Source organism: Vicugna pacos, chromosome 13 (genome assembly GCF_048564905.1).
Source record: "Vicugna pacos chromosome 13, VicPac4, whole genome shotgun sequence".
Taxonomy (NCBI): Eukaryota; Metazoa; Chordata; class Mammalia; order Artiodactyla; family Camelidae; genus Vicugna; species Vicugna pacos.
The window spans coordinates 12,287,333-12,307,904 of record NC_132999.1 but is presented as its reverse complement, the minus strand read 5'-3'; the positions used below and the strand labels follow the sequence as shown (position 1 = coordinate 12,307,904).

Sequence of the window (20,572 nt, the reverse complement as noted above, 5' to 3'; positions counted from 1 at the left end):
GTTCCAAAAATGGGTCTCTGGCTTTGGTGAGTGGGTAGATGGTAGTACCATTTCTTGGTAAAGGGAATTTTGTAGGAGAAGCAACTTAGAGGAAAAATGATGAGTTTTGTAATGGACATGTTGAGTATGAAGAACCTCTGGGGTATCCATATATTCATATTAAGGCAGTTGAATATATGGATCTAGGGCTAAGAAACTTGGGCTTTACATGAATTTGAAGCCAGAGGAGAGAAGGAAAAGAAAATACAGCAAAACAGAGGTCAAGGAAATTGGAGGAGAACTAAGACAAATAAATTTCAAGAAGGGGCTTAGAGTCTAAAAGTAACATGAGAGTAAGAAACAGCCCTTTCTGTCTCTAGTTTCTAGCAACCACTCCCTTAGTTCCTTTAAGTCTCAGGATGGTAATGGAATCTACTTTGTCTTGGTTCTGCATGTTTCTTTATGATGATACCCTGTACACATCTTTGTAAATATTGGCCTTTATCAAACTCTTCTCAAATTATTCTACTTTGAATGTGTCATTGAATCCTCCTGGGACCCGTACAAAGAAGTTAGATTTTATTTTATGGTAGATATGGTGAGTCACTGAGAAATTGTATGAAAGGGAGTCATATGGTGGAATTTCTTTTTCAGAAAGATCACTGGTAATGATGTGAAGAATGGATTAGAGAGGCATAATACTGAAGGCAAGAACAATGAGGAGGCTTTTGAGAAAGGCTCAAACAAGATACAGGCTTAAAATGGTGTAGGAGGAGTGAAGATGGAGAGAAATTTTAGTGATAGTAAAAAAAAAAAATTGCGAGATTTGGTCACCAACTGGATGTTTCGATTGATGAAAGGAATTAAGAATGACTCCTAAGTTTATGTCTTATGTGACAGGGTGCAAGATAGTACAATTGACCATTACTGGTAGTGAAGAAAAATAAATTTTGAGGGAAAGGTAATGAGTTCACGCTGGGACATTTAAAAGTTCTGGGAAAATATCTAAAGGTTTACATCCAAAGAGTAGTTAGATATAGGGACCTAGATAGAGCTTTCTGTGATGATAGTAGAAATATTCCATATCTGTGCTGTCGAATGAATATAGTAGCCACTAGGCTAAAGTAGCTTTTGAACATTTGAAATGTGGTTAGTGTGACTAAAGAACTGAATTTTAACTTTTATTTAATATAAATAGCCACATGTGGCAAGTAGCTACTATATTGAATAATGCAGATATAGACCATAAAAAGGTTTTTGCATTTTTAAAGGGTTGAAAAAATAAAAGAATAATATTTTGTGACATGAAGATTATATGAAATTCAGATTTCAGTTTCCAGAAGTAGAGTTTTATTGAAACACAGCCCTGTTCCTTCACTTACTCATTGTCTATGGCTGTTTTCCTGTGATAGTGTCAGAGTTGAGTAATGGTGACAGATGGCATGGCCCACAGAGTCTAAAATATCTACCGTCCAGTCCTTTATTTAAAAGTTTGTTGACTTGTGACTTACAGTGTAGGAGAGGAGTTAAAGCTGTACATGAAGGTTTGAGAGTTGCCAGGAAATAGATATTAACAGAAACCATGTCCAGAGAAAGTGTACAGTTTTGATTTGTGAGAGAAAGTGAAAAAAACTGTTGAACCTTGGAATGCCAACAGTTAAGGGGCAGACAGAGGAAAAAGGACCTGGCAAAGGAAACTAAAAAGAAGTAGTTTAAGGAGAATCAAGATAGAGAGTTACCTTGGAAATGGAGGGGAAGAGGAGAAAAGAGACCTAGTATATATACATTTTTAAAAACTTCTATGTGCCAAAACACTGTGCTAGGCTGTTTATTTACATTCTTTCAAATTTTATGACAACCCTGTAAAACAGGTAATACCTTATATCATAGGTAAGTACCTACACAAGGAATTGAATCCAAATGAGCCTGCAAGTTTTTACACCAATTGTGTGGGAGGAGAGAGCTTCACTGAAGAAATTAACAGAGAAAAAGAGGTCTCATAATTACTACATAAAGTAAATATACCTGGTGTATTTCAAAATTAGAAGGTAGTTCATGATTTAGCAAAAGTAGTCACAGTGAACTTGTATAAGCAGAAGCCATATTAGCAAGCACTTTACCTTATATTTTAGTACAAGATTGTTAGTAATGTTATTAAATGTCATAATTTGTAGTATTAAAGAATCATTATCAGATGACGTTTAATAGCAATTATAGGGGTTAATACAACATTGCATAATTCTGAATTTTTAAGAACTGATATTTAATTTTTTTGAATTTAGGTTCATACTTTAAAAACAAGAGATCTCATGCAGAAAACACATTTGCATCAAATTTTACACTTGGGACAAGCTCATCCTCTGTGCGAGATAGTAATTATCCTCAAATACTAAAAACTCCATTGTCTGCTGGAAATCCTCAGAAATCAGGTTATAAAAGTTGGACACCGCAAGTGGGATATTCAGGTAAAATGAGTGGAATATTGGCCTAGATGATCTTTTGAAACATTTGAAGTTTTGTAAATTATGAATTAGTGTAGCTTAGTTAATTTGAAGTTATTTGCAACTCATATGGAAGACTGAACGATAAATACATCAATTTAGCCATATCCATAATTTGAGGCTAGCTTAATAAGGCTATGTAGTTTGTGATATTGTTTGTTAATAAATGCAGGTTTACATTATTTTTACCATTCTGACAAAAAACCCACAAGAAAGAGAATGCCTGTCCTTTTATATGATGTTTAAATGTAGAAGTTGATTCTGATAATACTATTGAGTGTTTTTTTTTTAATATTTAAATTTTAGTTTTAATCTAAATTTTGATTTTCTTGAGGGGAAAATGAGTGAGATAGGTCTACGTGTGTAAGCATTCTTTAAAGTACATGCAGTGGAATTTCTTGGTTACAAGGTTTATGAATATAGACAGTTACAAAATGATGACAGTTTGTTCTTCCAAGGTTCTACCAGGGTACAGTCTTATTAGCAGTGAGTTCTTGTTGATCTACATACTATCCAACATTTGGTATAGTCAGACTCCTTAATATTTACCAGTCTAGCAGCTGTGAAATGCTACCTAACTATAATCTGAATTTGCATTTTCCTTGTTGTTAATGAGGTTATTTATCTTTTTTTAATTGTCTGTCTTTGCTGGACTATAAACTCCATGGAGGCAGAGAATGTAGCACTTAGGATCCAATCTGAAGTAGAATCATACAATGATTTAAACAGGGGAGATTTAATATAAAGAATTCTTAAGCTATGATAAAAAAGTAACTATAAGGTGTAAGAAAACTCTGTAAGGGCCTCTAGGGCTGAGGTGACTCCCAGGAGGTCGAACTTGGAAGTGGGGACCCTCTGCAATCCATCTCCCAAGGCTGGGACACAAACCTCTTTGGAGGAGGTGAAGTTGAACCCACTGAATGGCAGTTTCAGTAGTGCCTGCAGATTGGGTAGGCCAGAGCTGGCTTGCTGTCCAGGGCAAACAGGAAGCAGGCAGGGTGGGTGAACTATAGCTGGTGGTGGGAATGTAGCTGTGCAGTGGGAGTGGTTTGGAGGCCTGGAGCACACAGTCTCCCTGTTGGGAGGGCAGTGGCATCAGGAGGACTGGGCAGACTTGAGAAGAGAGTGAAAGAGCAGAGGGAATTAGTTTATGGGCAGAAGGCCTGGAGTGCAGGATATCTGTATCAACAGGGCTGTGGGAAGGTTGTTACCACGCCCGGCTGAGTCTGTGTGATTGCCAAGGACAGCATATTCTGGGTGTACAGCTGGGCACATCACCACCAGATGTCTCTATACCTACACTGCTGGCCCACCATGCTGCAGTGGAAATCGCAGGAGAGCCCTATCCTGCACAGTCCCTCCAGTGCCCTCTACTGAGAAAACACTATGCACACTTTAAAGGAGAAAGGCTTATAGGAATTCTGTCCATTATTGCAGAGCTTATATTGAAATGTGAATTTGGAGCTGAGTGACAATAAATTGATAACTGGCATAACTCCTTTGGCTATTCAACTTCCATATATGCCATTCTACACACATTTGGACTCTTACAACAATTAAATGACTGTTTCTATGTAACAGAATATATACATCTGTACTTACAAGTGAGGGAGTTCTCACTCTTTCCGAAAATGACAAGATTCATAGTCCCAACAGTCATTGTATATTAATTATCTCAAAATCAGTCATGGTCCCTTTGAATATTTTATTACTTAAAGATTACATTGTGAAGTCCTCCAATAACTTGTGCATAAAGTTTTTTAAATTGAAAAGAGAGAGAAGAAAATGTTTAGTTTATATAAATAAACATGTATATGACAAAGCATAGAGAAAATATCCAAAGCTACCACAGTTTTTGTTTCTGTAATTGGTCATGAGGTTTTAGTTGATATCTATGGCTTCCTTCTTCCACTACCCATTCCATATTTCCCTTACTAGCAGCAATAATGGTGGAATGACCCTAACCTTCATTCCTGAAGGGTCTAGATCCTTTGTCACTCTGCCTCTTTTTGGTGTCTGTAGTTTTCCATTAACCTTTTCTATTGGAAATACTAAAGGGTGCCTAAGAGAATCCCCTGGGTTCCATACAAAATCTACTTTACCTGCATTGTGTTTAGCAACGTGATATCCCCTTGGCAATAAGGATCGATTACTCCATCGATAGATAACCCCCTCCTTTTTTGCCTGTTGGTTCAGTAGCATAAATAAGGAGCCCCAAATGGCCAAGGGGCAGTCTCATCTTCCAATTCAGTGGAACCGTTGTTGTGTTACCTGGGGAACCAGTAACCTTGTGGAGACTAAGATCTCCAAACCAACAGGGCTCAAGTTTGTCAGGATGGGAAGCAACATTCTTTAGGAAGGTTATGAGAAATACAGCACTTGTGATTCAAAATGGAAACTGCATCGTGTAAGATGGAACCCCAATCTTTTGGGGGTGTTGTCTCCTAGTTGGTACCATAACTGGGTCTTCAGTAAGTCATTCTGCCCTTCGACTAAGCCAGGCATTTCTGGGTGATGGGGAATGTGGTAAGACCAGTTGGTTCAATGGCCTGAGTCCATTGATGTATGTATTTCTTTTGCTGTGAAGTGAGTTCCTTGATCAGATACAATATTGTATGGAATACCATAATGGTGGATCAGGTACTCTGTAAGTTCATAGATGGGGATGTTGGCTTTGTGGGCAAGGAAGGCAAATTCATATCTAGAATGTGTGTTTTTTCCCAGTGAGGGCAAATATCAGCTCCCTCCTTGATGGAAGAAATCCAGTGTAATCAACCTACCATGAGGTGGTGTGTTGTGCCCCTGCGGAATGGTGATATATGGGCATGTTGATCTCTGCTGTTGGCAGAAGAGAAAGTTCATGTCGTTGAGCCCATGCATATAGCCTCCATTCTTGCTATTATGGCCAATTTGTTCATGGCTCTGTTGAGGAAACACTGGAGTGGCTGGGAAAAGAGGCTAATTGACATCAACAGAGTGTATTATTTTGTCCACTATTATTGTCTCCTTTACATTGGATGCCCTTTGGTGAGCATTCACATGAGTCAGATATTTTCAAAGACTACTCCCATTAGAAGAGATTCATCCACATACTTCTTCCCCAACTTTCCTTGTCAGCATCTTCCAACCCTGTTTCTTCCAGGTCCCTGACCACCCAGCTAACCCATTAGCAACTGCTCATGAATGAGTCCGAATCTATACTTCTGGGTTATCTCTCATTCCAGACATGATGGAGAACCAAATGTATTGCTCATCTTTCTGCCCAAATGAAAGTTCAAAATGAACAAAACAACTCAAAAAGTTAGAAGAAAATAGTAATGTATATCAAATATCTCAATGAAGGAGGAATTTCTTAGCAGAAAAGCAATGGAAGAAATTATAAAGGGAAAAATTGTCTATACAGAAACCTTTTTGATATCAAAAAAAGAAAGATTGGTAGCAACTAAATTATTGTCATTGATTTATAAAATTCTCAAAAACAGATTAAAAACATTAGAATGCAGAAAAAATTGTGTAAAAGGTGTAAGCATCTCAAAATATAGAAAACAAATGAATATTAAATCATGTTCAATTTTGAGAGTAATTTTTTAAAATATAAATTTAAGCAATAGTCATTAGATTGGTCGATAGTAATAACAATAACAACTATAGTAATAATAATACATTATAGAGGTTAGTAGTGGTAAAGATTCAGCAAGACTGGGTTTTCTCATATACTGTTGATGAGATTAAAAATTGGTACAATTCTGAAAAGAAATTTGGCAATATTTATGAGATCCTTTAGACAGTTTCATTTCTTCCAGTAATTTGACTTCTAAGGATCCACTCTGAGGAAATAATAAGAGACCCAGAAAAAAGCTTTATGTATGCTATGATGCTCATTATAGTATTACTTATAACAGAGAGATAACAGTATAAATGTTCTTTTTAAAGTTTAAAGGAGCTGTCTTCTGAGTGTACTGAATTTGCACTGGAATTTGGTATTTATCTTCAAGTTAAAAATAGGAAGTTCATATTCGATTGCAGAACTTAAACTGACTTCTGTAGATTTAATATAAACTCAATCACTATGTATCACAAGGCTTTCATGGCAAAAAAGGTTCTGAGCACAAAAGGAGGGGCTAAAAGGGATATGATGAAAAGTTGACAAGAGAATAAGAGACAATTTTGCTTCTTTGAAAATAAGATTTTAAATATGTTTAGCCTGATGTTTAAAATCTATGAATAATGCTTTATAATTTCATATACTTTACAAAACACTTCTATATTATGTTTAATTCTTACAAAACTTTGAAAAAGATTTGGTATTTCCGGTTAACATACAGATGAAGAAATGGTAGCTTTAGGAAGGTTAAACTACTGACCTGCATATTTATGTTCTGTAAGGCACAGATCTCGAAATCAGTAATATATGTAGTGGTTAAGGACACTAGCTCAGGAGCCAGGCTGCCTATGTACAAATTCTACTGGCTTCATTCATGCCTCAGTCTCCTTAGAAGTAAGTGGAAAAAATAATGATGTCCATTGATAGAATCATTGTGACAAATAAGTTAATCCAAGCAAAGAACTTAGAACATTCTTGGTATGTTAATAAAATATCTAATATTACACAGGTATTTTATAATTGGAGTTTATACTTTTGTAATGTTTTATACTTTATAAAATACATTCATATATATGTTTGATCCAGCCAACTCGAGTTAGGTAGGGTAGTTATTGCATTATATTTTTATATATGATTTATTAAGAAATAATCTGCTTAAATTCATATAGCTTTTAAATGACAGAGTAAGATAAGCTATTTTCTGATCCGAAATTTAGTGTTTCTTTATGATTTCATTCCACTAAAGTGCAAAATAAGACAATATATAAGTTTATTATTTTTAAATCTGAAGTTAAGTTTTGACAAAATACTTACAGAATTAACATTTTTATTTGGTCTGGTTATGAGAAGTTATTTTTTGATGAGGAAAACAAGATTTTTCCTTGGATTATTAATAGTTGTGTCCTAGATTTGGTGCTTTGAGATCTTATGAGAAGGAACTAGAAAGTATTATTATTAATGTTTATACATTTTGTTAAAAAATTTTTTTAACAGCTACATCCTCATCTGCAGTTTCTGCGCACTCTCCATCAGTTATTGTAGCTGTTGTAGAAGGGAGAGGGTTTGCCAGAGGTGAAATAGGAATGGCAAGTATTGATTTAAAAAGCCCACAAATTATATTGTCTCAGTTTGCAGACAACACAACATATGCCAAGGTAAGTATTTATACTTGTAGGAAATGGTTCATCTAGAGGGCACTATGCAGATTTTCAAGTCTGTGCTTTTCTAATTAGTTTACTTTTTGGTAAAATAAAGATTATTCATGATTGCATCAATGTAGGTTACTCTGAATTAAAATAAAATTGTTTTACATTTGACTTAAATTTTTAATATATTTTGCTCTGAAATAAAATGCTTTGCTGTTACTTGAACATTCCAAATTTATATTAGTTTGTAAAATTAATGTCTTCATATTAATAGTTCCTGGACTGATTTCAAAGATAATGTATTTAATAATGCTGTCCCCAAAGGGCTGTTTCCACTGGACTGTATTTGAATTTTATTTTCCAGAGGTAAGGGAAACTTGTGTCTTTGATCAGTAATAATTTAGTCTATCAACTTGTTGCCTTCCCTTCTTACCACTCATCATTAATTTGGGTCACTGGCCCTATTGTCATGGGAATTTGTGTGACTTAATCAGGTAGAGATAGTCTGCTCCTAATCGCTATATTCTAAAAAGTTACCTGACCCAATTACTATTATTAAAAGATATTAAATATGATGTTATTTTTAATGTTTTATTGTTCTTTATTCCTTTCCCTTAGGACCCCTTTGTGTTTCCCCATTATGTAGGCTTCCTTTTGCTACCGAATAATTTATTTTTAATATACCGAACAACCTGCATGATTAATAGTACTGCATACTAACTTTATCCCTGGGTATTTCACATTTTTATGCAATTTAAAAAGAAAAGGATAAAAGCTTTTGTAAAATACAGGAATGTTTGGCATATTGATTAATAATTTGTGTCCAGAATAGTTCCAAGCAATAAACCTTATTTTGGGAAAAACATCAGTCGTAAAGCAGATATTTCTCATCTGTGTTTTTGTACTTTTCAACTTCTAAGCTGTACCAGTGTGGCCACACTGATTGAATCACCATAGTTACACTATTGAATGTATTTGTTTTTCATAAACATACTGGATATAGATAGATAAAATACTGGGTAGATAAAATACTGTGTAGAAGAATTTAAAAAGTCTTTTTTTAGAAATATATATCTGATAAGTTCAAATTAATTTGGGGGCTTAGAGCTGATACAAACTATTGTGAATAAAATATAGCCTATGTTTATAATATTTCATACTTACGATTTTATAGGATATATGTTTAACATATCACTATTAGAAATATATTTTAATTAAAATATATAATTAAGACAGTTGTGTTTTTTTATATCTCTGAATTAATTATAAGTACTTATCTCTCAGAAAAATATGAAACTTTTTTGGTTTTAGAGAATCCTAAGCTTACATTTAAGAAATTGTTTATTCAAATGATTTTTAGGTGATCACAAAACTCAAAATTTTGTCACCTTTGGAAATAATAATGTCAAATACTGCTTGTGTTGTGGGGAATTCAACAAAGTTGTTTACTCTGATCACAGAAAATTTCAAGGTACATGACCTTTATTCTCAATAGTAATGTTCAAGATCTTATTTATTTAATATCCATAATATTCTAAAAACAATAATTTGAGTAACTTTATATTTACCCTGAAGTACTCACTAAATACAAGTCTTCAGCTAAGGGATTATTAATACATATAATAAAAATGACAGACAGTCCACTTATTTAATCTTGTACCCTTGAAATACTTAAAAGGAAAAATGTTTTAGGTAATAAGGGGGTTTCCCAGAGTATATCGGAAGCAGACCCTTTGAGAAAGCATGGACTTCCTTAGGTATAGCTCCTTGGAAATGAGTTATTGTGCTGCCGGACTAGTTGAAATTAAAGTTTATTCTTGTAGAGGATAGCAGTTATCAGCAAGTACTTTTTTTGAGGAGAGTTTGATCTGTGTTACAGAATTATTTCAGCTTCCCCTGGCAGCGTGATCTCATAGTTAGCTTACTACTCTAGCCTCCCTCTGGGGACTGTGACAGGTAATCCTCCAAAGGTGAAAGCAACATATATTTACTACACTTGAGATGTAAGACAGTAAGTACAGGCTGGTGCTTAAGAGTAGAGGAGTCACACTGCTCTGGTTTCAAATCCTGATTCTAAATGACTTTGTGCAAGTTAACCTCTTTAAGCTTCAGTTTTTTTTTTTTTTTGTCAGTAAGATAAGGATAATAATAGGATCTGCCTCCTAGAGAATTGATATTTTATATAGGATAATCAGAAATGGTCTCATTATGAGGTTCCATTTGGGCAAAGTCCTGAAGGGAATGAAGGAGACAGTCATAGAAGTATTAGGTGGAAATGAATTGTAAGCAGAGGGAAGAATCAATATTATTATTATTATCATCATTATCACATTTACCATAAAAAGACCTTAAGTAAATAAGAAGCAAAATGAAGTGGAAGGAGCATGGACTTTGTAGTCAAAGAAATTTAAATTCAGTTCTCAGCTCTGGCATGTATCAATCAGATGATACTAGAAGACTTACTTGACTTTTCAGAATTTGACTTACAGGAAAATTGTAGTTAATACAAGACTTACATTATAGGTTATTGTGAAGATTAAATGAGATAGCTGTTCAAACAATATTGGCATATAACAAATTCTCTGCCTGCTTATGATTTTTTTTTTTTGGTCTTACAGCTGTTTCACAGTCCATTGTTACTATATTACCCTTCTTGCTTATTACTTTTATTCAAAGTGGGCAGACGTTTTACTTCACAACTTCATGCTTTTTTTGTGCTCTTTTTAAAAAAGTTCCATTATCTCCTTTTCTTTATTCTAAATAAATCGAATTCATCTCATGTAGATAGCATTTCATAGATTCGATAGCTGGAATTGGTGTTTTTGTCTTTCTCAATTAGTATATTACAAAGACTTACCCTCTCTCAGTTATGATAGAGTTTATGAGGCTGATGTAAAACCTTTGTTGCTGCTGTTGCTGTAGAATAAAATTAGTAGAAGGCAGAGACTCGTATGTTTATTTTTTATTATTATACTTAAGATTCAGTTAAATTTCCTGTGAGTATGACCTAGTAAGAGCTACAGACTACTATAATTCACTAAGCAAGACAGATCATCATTTTTTTTTATGAATAACTAAGATAACTTATTCGACTCTAGGAAATAATAAATAATGAAAACTAAACTTTATACAATATTTAAGCCACCTACTTGTGTACTAGCATATGTTTAGGAAAGTAGTTTCGGGCAAGTGCATGAAACTTAAAATTTATTTTGAAATTAAAAATTCTTTTCAGAATGTTAATTTCACTACTATCCAAAGGAAATACTTCAATGAAACAAAAGGATTAGAGTACATTGAACAGTTATGTATAGCAGAATTCAGTACTGTCCTAATGGAGGTTCAGTCCAAGTAAGTATGATTCAGGGGAAGTAATAAATCTCTAGTGTGTGTTCCGGGGGGGGGGGGCGAGGTCTTTTAAAATGTTTTGTTCTTTGTTATGTCCCTACCACCTAGAAAAGTACCTAGCTCATAAAACATGCTTAGTAATTATTAAAATAGTAAGATAGCTAACTAAAATTTTTATGTAAGGCATATCTGACTAATTTAATTTGTGTAGAATTTCTCCAAATTTGTCATAATCTATTGCCCTAATGGTTGATGTTCACTTTACTGTGGGGAGAAAAGCTCAACTAGCTACAGTAAACTGGAAATGTGAGGGTACAGAAGTGAAACACAGTTAGAGCTGTGTTCTTGTTACTTTATCCTATTACTTCTTAAAGATTTAGAATGAGACAGGGTGTGATATTTTTGGAATGGATATTTCTAGGACATACTAAACAGATGCTTTCTTTGAGCCAGGTTGGACCACTTGTTTTCTCAGTTAATCATGGCAACTGCTGTCACCAAGATCAAAACACACTTTCCTATACATTGGGACTTCCTGACTGTACCTTTAAAGCTCTGAGACTTTTCAATATTATTTGAATACATACTTAGAATGGTACATCAAAAATTTTCACAAATTACCATTGAATGTTGTCTTCTAACGTGATTTATGGGTGTCTGATATCCCTTTAAGTCTCAGACTTCAGAAAATTATCTATTTTTATCCAACTTAAATTTTTAGAGATTATTTAACTAGTTATCAAAAATAAGGAACACTTGGTATGCTTTTTCCCGTTCAATTTAAGTGATGCTATGCAAATATTTTTAATTTTCCTAATATTAAGATAAAATAAATGTTTCCTTTTATAGCAATAATTTTTTTTATTCTAAAGATTTATAGTGATGTATCATTGGTCACTTTACAGGTATTACTGCCTTGCAGCCGTTGCAGCTTTATTAAAATATGTTGAATTTATTCAAAATTCAGTTTATGCACCAAAATCACTGAAGATTTGTTTCCAGGGTAGTGAACAGACAGCCATGATAGATTCATCATCAGCCCAAAACCTTGAATTACTAATTAATAATCAAGACAGTAGGTAAGATCATCCAGTTTTTTTTCTTAAAAAATCAATATATTTTTATATGAATAGTTTACATTTCTTTAAATTATTCATTGGCAAAATATTGAAGGAACATATTTTTAATCATTGTACCATCATTGCTGAACTGCTCAGATGTTTCTCCAAAGACTGGTTTTAAAAATATATTTGTACTAAGCAAGAAAAAACCCAATAGCCCATTTCAAAACTAGGCAGAGGACTTCAACAGAGACTTCTCCAAAGAAGATACACAAAGGGCCAATAAGCGCATGAGAAGCGGTGCAGCATCACTAGTCATTAGGGAAATGCAAATGAAAACCACAAGTACCACTTTCTACCCATTAGGATCATTATTACCAGGTAAATGGAAGATCAGCATTGGTGAGGATGCGGAGAAACTGGAATCCTGATCCAGTTATGGTGGGAATGTAAAATGATGCAGTCAGTTTTAGAAACAGTATGGTGGTTCCTCAAAAAATTAAACATAGAATCACCACATGATCCAGAAGTCCTAATTCTAGGTATATACCCCAAAGAATTAAGAGCAGGGACTCAAACAGATACTAGCATACAAGTATTCATAGCAGCATTATTCACAGTAGCTGAAAGATGGAAATAAACCAAATGTCCATCAATGAGTAACTGACTGAATAAGTAAAATAAGGTGTATACATACAATGGAATATCATGCAGCCTTAAAAAGGAATGAAATTCTGATACATGCCACAAGATGTATCAACCTTGAACAGATTCTGCCAAGTGAAATATACCAGACACAAAAGGAAAATTATTTTCATTCCACTTACATGAAGTACCTAGAATAGGCAAATTTGTAGAGGGACTGGGAGAGGTGGAAACAGGGGAGTTACTATTTAATGGATTCAGAATTTCTCTTTGGGATTATGAGAAAGCTCTGGAAATGAATGGTGGTAATGGTTGAACAATGTTGCAAGTATACCTAATAGTCTGAATTGTGTCCTTAAAATGGTTAAAGTGGTAAAATTTGTGTTTTGTATGTTTTATCATAATAAAAAAGTTATTGCATCCAGAATACTACAAAATTAAAATAGCCAGTTTTAAAAGTATTAAATACAGAAAATCTATAATCATTTGAGAAGGTAAAAATAGTTGAATCACTTAAGTCTTGGGTATATGACTAGATTGCTTGTTTTATTGGTTTATTATTAGCTTTAGTTAGAGTACCAGGAATACTGACGGTAAGCACAAAAGAGAGGGAGAAATGCACACATGTGTGTGCAAGAACATGTAGAGTATTTATAGATTTCATAGTGGGATACCTAATCTAGAATCAAAATGTTATTAGAAGATAATGCAATCAACCTGTGGCAGTGTTTACAGCAGGGATAAAACCATATAGTTTAATATGGGTTCAATTTTGTACAGAGAATTAGTGAGTCATGGTTTTTCTCCTTGAGGAATTACAGCCTGGAGGAGACACATAGTATCACAGTTACATTAACATGTGCTAAGAACATCAGGCCCTCAGTATCTGAGGGACCCTGCAGTTGGTTGAATCTGCGGATGTGGGACCTGTGGATATGGAGGGCCGACTGTGCTAGGCCATATTATATAAGGGACTTAAGTATCTGCAGATTATGGTATCTGCTGGAGGTCTTGGGATTAATCCCCTGCAGATACAGAAGGATGACTGTATAGTGGTATGAAAGTTTGTATAAAAAATGATGGGATCCTAAGAGAGTTAGTTGGGCTTAGTACAGAGGTAAAAGGGGATTAATTAGGAAAGGCTTTCTAGAGGAGATAACACCTGACATAAGTTTTGAAGTATAAATAGAAGTTATCCAGATAAAGAAGTAGAAAAGGTGATAAGACAGTGAAAAACAAAGTCTTGAAGCATGATTTTCAACACAGCAATATGGTACATGCAGGGAAACTAGAAGCTAGTTTGGTACAGTGCAAGGTGGGGATAAGTAATCTTAGAGGAAAATCTCAGATTTCAGTAATTACATGTAACTTCAGATATCAATGAAAGGGATAAACTTAAAATGACTATAAACTTTAGTATTAAGAGTATTGAACAGAATAAAGAGTACTTTAGACAGTGGAAACCTTAATGTACTCAGTACCGATTTGAAAGCCGTAGTGTTCAAATATTTGTCGTTTTATGCATTCTTATCTTGGCTTCATTTTCCATTTTGTGAAATCTCCAGACAGTACTTACTCTTGCAAACTTAGAAGCCCAAAATATCTAATTTTATTATTTACCTTAATCTTCAGGAACAGTTTAGATCTATCTAGATAATTGTTGGTACTAATTTTAGTAAAGGTAGGAGCAGTGCTGTATACACTGCTTTTCATTATCCATCAGTAGAGTAACCTCAACACCTTTGCAGTTCTGTCAAATAATGATGGTCTAAAATTATAATCTTTTTAAGGAGTTTATAATTAATTGTAGTTATTCCTTTTCAACTTCGTAAATTAATATTTTTTCTATTGCTAGAAAAAAGAGTTAAAATAATATTGGAAAAAGTACTCTGCCATTGACTTTCTGTGTTAAAATAACATTGGGTAACATAGAAAATCAGTAAGGCTGGTAATTATTACAGTGTTTCATATTCAGTTTTACTTCGTCACATTCCATAGTTTATCATTATTTACCATTACTATTGCCAAACATTGCTTGATTTCCTGCTGTATGTTAAATGATAGGATATTTGCCCTCTAGGAGTTCATATTATAGTTGAAAGGAGAAGTTGAGGTCTTTTCACAGACTTGAACCTAAGAATATTAGGTTAAAAGGTGGATATTCTACCTACTGAGCTATCTGAATACCTCTAATGCTTCTATGGATTTGTCACCTGTTCCATGTAATGTTTCACTCATTGACTTCTAGATAGCAAATGGCAAGTTTAGGTGTGCTCCTCACTTCCTTTGTTTCTGCAGAAGCCAGGTTCTCAAAAAATAAAAGAATTGTGCCTGTTCAGTACCTATGATGAACCACCGCCTTACTCCCAGCCAGGACTTGATTCTTGATTTGAGTAGTTCCCTAAAAAAATGTTTAAATTGATGTATCAAAAATCTGGTAGTTTGATGATTTAAGAGACATTCTTATTTCCCTTCCTCTCTTCACCCAGATTCAGTGTATCAGTAAATCCTCTTGATGACTCAACCTTTAGAGTATGCGCCTGTTCTGGATCACTTCTTACCATTTCCAAGGCTGCAATCCTAACCCATATCTCCATCATGTTAGCCTGGACGACGATATAGTATAATAGCCCCTAAATTGTCTCTCTTCTTCTCCTATTCTCAACCTAGTGGTCAGAGTATAATCCTCTTAAACCAAAAATCAGATCTTGAAAGTTCCTTGCTTAAAATCTTCCAGTGCTCTCATTACATTTAGAAAAGCATTCAGACTCTTTACCATGGCCTACAAGGATTTCTGTGTCCTGATCTCTGTCATCTTACTCATTCATTTCCCTTCATTCTTACCCTCATTTGCAGTCCTCCATCAGCTTTGATACTCGTTCTGGTTCTGGAGCCAGAAAGACTACCTGGGCTTAAATTGCTGTTCTGGCCTTTTTAAACTGGTAACTCTTTTCTTACTGTTTGCTTATTTGGAAACCTTGGACAAGTTACTTAATTTCGTTGTGCTTCAGTTTCTTCCCTTATAAAATGTGGTTAATAATAGCATCTATTACCATTATTGTTAGAATTAAATAAGTTAATATATATAAAGTGCTTAAAATAATGCCTGGAACATACTCAGTATTCAGTATGTGTTAGCTCTTCTCACCATCATTGGTATCGTTATCCCCATCTCATCATTGTCAGATGGATGCTTTCTTAACTAAACTGCCCAAAACACACACAGGTCTTTCTCAACCAGCCTAACTAAAGTAGCCCTCCTTTTCATTCTCTGTAGAGTCCTGTTTGTTTGTTTTTAGTAAACAGGACTCTGTACCTGAAATTATTTTTCTTTCTCTTACTTACAATTCTCAACTTCTTATGTTAGAACAGAGTGATTATATTAAATACTCATTTTATCAATGTAAAAGATGTTTCCCCCTTTAAGGATATATTATTGCTATCTTGCTATTATTGACAGAATGCCATGGACTAGAATGTTTTATATTAGTCTGAGTATTGTAGCTGGTCTATGGAAAAAAGCCATTAACTAACTGCAGAAAGATACTGTTGAGTCTTGTTAATCAAAGTGTGCTTCACTAATTGACAGCATACTTGGGAGTTTATTCAAAATGTAGATTCTCAGGCCTCATCCCTGACCTACTGAGTCAGAATTCTCATGTGATTTGTATGTATATTAAAGTTGGAGAATCACTACTGTAAATTATAGGATTATTTCGAAAGTTAAATTGCAGCTTTCTTGGGTTTTCCTTTGTATACGTAATGAAATTTTCCTAACTTATGTTTTCGAAGGAGTAATCACACACTCTTTGGTGTTCTAAATTATACTAAGACTCCTGGAGGAAGTAGAAGACTTCGTTCTAATATATTAGAACCTCTAGTTGATGTTGAAACCATTAACATGAGATTAGATTGTGTTCAAGAACTGCTTCAAGATGAAGAACTCTTTTTTGGACTTCAGTCAGGTAAATGAATATCATTTATCACTTTTACAAAAAAAACTATTAAAAAATACATTTTTTAACTTTTAAAAATTGAAGTATAGTTAATTTACAATGTTGTTATTAGTTTCTGGTGTACAGCATAGTGATTCAGTTATACATATGTATCTATATTTTCCATGTTCTTTCTCATTACAGTTTGCCATTGAATATAGTTCCCTGACATTGTCTTCTTACAAAGATACCAGTCATGTTGGATTAAGGCTCATCCTAAAGACCTTACCTTAACTTGTTTACTTCTGCAAAGATCCAATTTCCAAATAAGGTCGCATTCAGATACCAGAGTTTAGTATTTCAAAATTTCTTTCTGGAAGACACAATCCAACTCATAGCATGAGATAAAAGAATTGCCCTTGGCACCTGGCTATTTGTTCACTGGCATGGCAGTGCAATTTTCTTCTTAAATCTGTAGGTGGAAAGACAGTTTATATGCACTGGTCCTAGTCTAATTCCTGGTTTCTAGTGGCTTGTTCTGTCTTCCATACCCCCAGTCCCTCAACCTCCCTACCTGTTGTTTTGGTAGTCTAAACCGAAGTGGTACATGAAAACCTAGAAGGCGTTTACAGCCTAAATATTTTCCTCAGTCCAATTCTAAATACCTTTAAATTAGTATAATTTATTCAAGTATTTGGTCTTATATTGACTACAACTCTGCATTTCCAATGCTGTTGAGTATATTAATTTTCTCCATATATTCCTGTGTATTTAGTGAGACTTTGGGAAAGGTACAAAAAGGTCACTAATAACTGGTAACCCTTGTTGTTCACAGCAACACCTCATCTCTCTTCTCCCATTCGTTGCCAAACTTGGTGAAAAGCAGATTCTTGGCATACATTATCTTCTCTTCATCACTACACCTCAGTCTGCTGCAGTCTTATTTCTGTGCTCACCACTGCAATGAGATTGATTTTGTCAAGGTCACCTTAGCAGATGTTGTTGGTTCTCTGTCCAGATCTTCCTCAGTCTCTTTTACCTTTTTGTGTGTGCCTTTCCCTGCTCTGTGAGCGTTTGTTTCTAATGGCTTGCACCTGGACTCTTTCCTGCCCTCAGGCTCCTAGAGCACTTTGCTCTCAAGCACAGAGTGCCAGAAGTGCTTCACGGCCCTTAAATGACTGAATGATGTGGGAGTGTCAGAGTCCAGCTGCCTCACACTGATTTGGCAAAAATCATGAATGCAACTTAAAAGTCCAGAAGTCTTCTACAGGATTGGTTGGAATTACCTTCCATGGGACTTCGCCTGAAATTATACTTCTGCTTGGCTTTTTCCCCTTTCCTGTCTTTTTCTTCTTTACTGATTTCTCTTAGAAGTATATTCTTAATAAATCACTTGCACAAGAATCCTCATCTCAGAGTTCTGCTTCTGGAGAACCCAGCCTAAAACACTCACCCATAGTCTCAGTTGGTCAAATTTACCAATTGGTAAATTTAATGGACACGTATTAGTTCTCCTACGTGAAATCCAGCTTCTGTGGTACTGCTGAAAAAATCTCCTTGTTGAATTACTGCCATTCTTTGCTCCTGATTGTCTTCCTACTTCTTTGGGGTTTTTTTTAAGCTCTATCACTCATTTCTTTTAAAAGTTTATATGTCTATCCAATCAAAACCAACAGGATATCTCCCTTGAAATGTTATCTTTATGATTTCCAAATAGACTACAGGACTGTGTACTGTCTTGGAATGTCCTCCAAAAACTCTGTATTGATCAGATGGGAGAGAGAAAGACTTCTTTTTAGGCTTGTTTTCCTTTGCTCATTCCCTAAATGCTATGGCTCTTCAAAATTATGTCCTAAGTTGTCTTTTTACCCTATATAGTCTTAGTATATGATTTACCCACCTTCCTGGTTTTGTAGTTATCATTCATATATCCATAACTTCCAAATTTTTATTTCATGCCCAGATATCTCTACAGCCCTTCAGCCGTGTATGTCTCACTGCCTACTGAGCACTTAAGAGATGTTCCTCAGTATCTCAAATTTAATGTGTCCAAAGTGTGACGTCTTCCCTTCTAAATCAGTCCCTTCTGATTTCAGTGAATGGCTCTACGTCCAAGCTTTTTACCAAACCAGATACCTGGAAGTCATTCTTGATACTTCACTTCCCTGGCTTTAATCATCAGATTCTGCAAAATCTCTTCTGTGTAGCTCTTGCATATATTAGCTTCTGTTATCAGTGCTGCTGCTCCAGCCCAGGGTACCAAATATCCATTATCTGATGTGCTGCAGCAGCTTCCTATTTAGCCTTTCTCCTCCCGTCTTGTTCTTTAGAGTCTGTTCTCTATATTGTGGCCTGAGTGGTCTTTTGAAAATATAAACCTGAGCATATTACTCTTTAATTATTAATTTCCTGTTGTTGATGTAACAAATGTAGTGTCTTACAACAGCATGAATTTATTATCTTACAATTCTGGAAGTCAGAAGTCAGTTTTACTGGGCTAAAAGCAGTGTGTTAGCAGGTCTACGTTTCTTCGAGAGCCTCTAGGGGTGAACCTGTTTTCTTGCCTTTTCCAGTTTCTAGAGGCCATCTGCATCCCTTGGCTCATGGCCCTTCCTTCGTCTTCAAAGCAGCAGAATAGTTTCCTCTCTGCTTCCTGACCTCTGCTTTTGTCCTTATTTCTTCTCTCTCTGGCTGATCCTCCTGCTTCCCTCTTATAAGGACCTTTGTGATTACTTTGGGACTAACAAACAATCCAGAATCATCTCTCCATTTCAAGATGCTTAATTTAATCCCATCTTCAAAGTCCCTTTTACCAGGTAACGTGTTTGCAGGTTCCAGGGATTAGGATGTGGACATCTTTGGGGGGCTGCCACATACCCACTTGCATAAAATCCTTTAATCTCTTCTGATTATTTTTAGGATAAAATCCAGACTCTTCTGTATGGCTCTTTCTTTGCCGTCTCCCACAATAATGTCTTGTTACTCCTCACTTTCCATTCTGCCTTCTAGTATCATTGAACTTTTAGTTACTTGAACATGTCTTCTCTCATGTTCTGGCTTTAAAAATTTTTTTTAGTTTAGTTTATTTTCATTGAATTATAGTTGATTTACAATATTAGTTTCAGGTGTACAACATAATGATTGAAAATTTTTATAGATTATACTTTATTTAAAGTTATTATAAAATAATAGCTATATTCCCTGTGCAGTGCAATATATCCTTGTAACTTTTTTTATTTTGTATGTAATAGTTTGTACCTCTTAATCCCCTACCCCCATTTTTCCCCTCCACTCCTCCCTTTCCCCATTAGTAACCATTAGTTTGTTCTCTATATCTATGGAGGACAGTATGGAGGTTCCTTAAAAACACTAAAAATAGACTTACCATGTGATCCAAAAATCCTACTTCTGGGCATATATCCAGAAAAACTATAATTTGACAAGACACGTGCACCCCAATGTTCATAGCAGCACTATTTACAATAGCCAAGACATGGAAGTAACCTAAATGTCTATCGACAAATGACTGGATAAAGATGTGGTATTATGTGTGTGTGTGTGTGTGTGTGTGTGTATATAATATATTTTATATATATATATATGTAGATGTAGATGTGGTATATGTGTATATGTAACATTATATATGCATATAATATATATGTTATATACACATACACACAATGGAGTACTACACAGCCATAAAAAAGAATGAAATAATGCCATTTGCAGCAACAGGGATGGGCCTAGAGATTATCATATTCTGTAAAGTAAGTCAGAGAAAGGCAAATTATCATGTGATATCACTTTTATGTGGAATCTAAAAAATGATACAAATGAACTTGTTTACAAACTG

The 20,572-nt window shown here is 34.8% G+C and overlaps 1 protein-coding gene across 1 annotated transcript in view; it reads left to right on the top strand.

Moving 5' to 3' along the window:
- The window catches only part of MSH4 (mutS homolog 4), a 56,869-nt gene that overhangs the window by 2,357 nt on the left and 33,940 nt on the right, over positions 1-20,572 (top strand). Inside the window, exons 2-7 of the mRNA XM_006217115.4 lie at positions 2,262-2,444; positions 7,579-7,739; positions 9,091-9,201; positions 10,966-11,081; positions 11,984-12,157; positions 16,577-16,749. Coding sequence (XP_006217177.2) covers positions 2,262-2,444; positions 7,579-7,739; positions 9,091-9,201; positions 10,966-11,081; positions 11,984-12,157; positions 16,577-16,749 — 918 coding nt within the window. The remainder of the gene's footprint in view (positions 1-2,261; positions 2,445-7,578; positions 7,740-9,090; positions 9,202-10,965; positions 11,082-11,983; positions 12,158-16,576; positions 16,750-20,572) is intronic.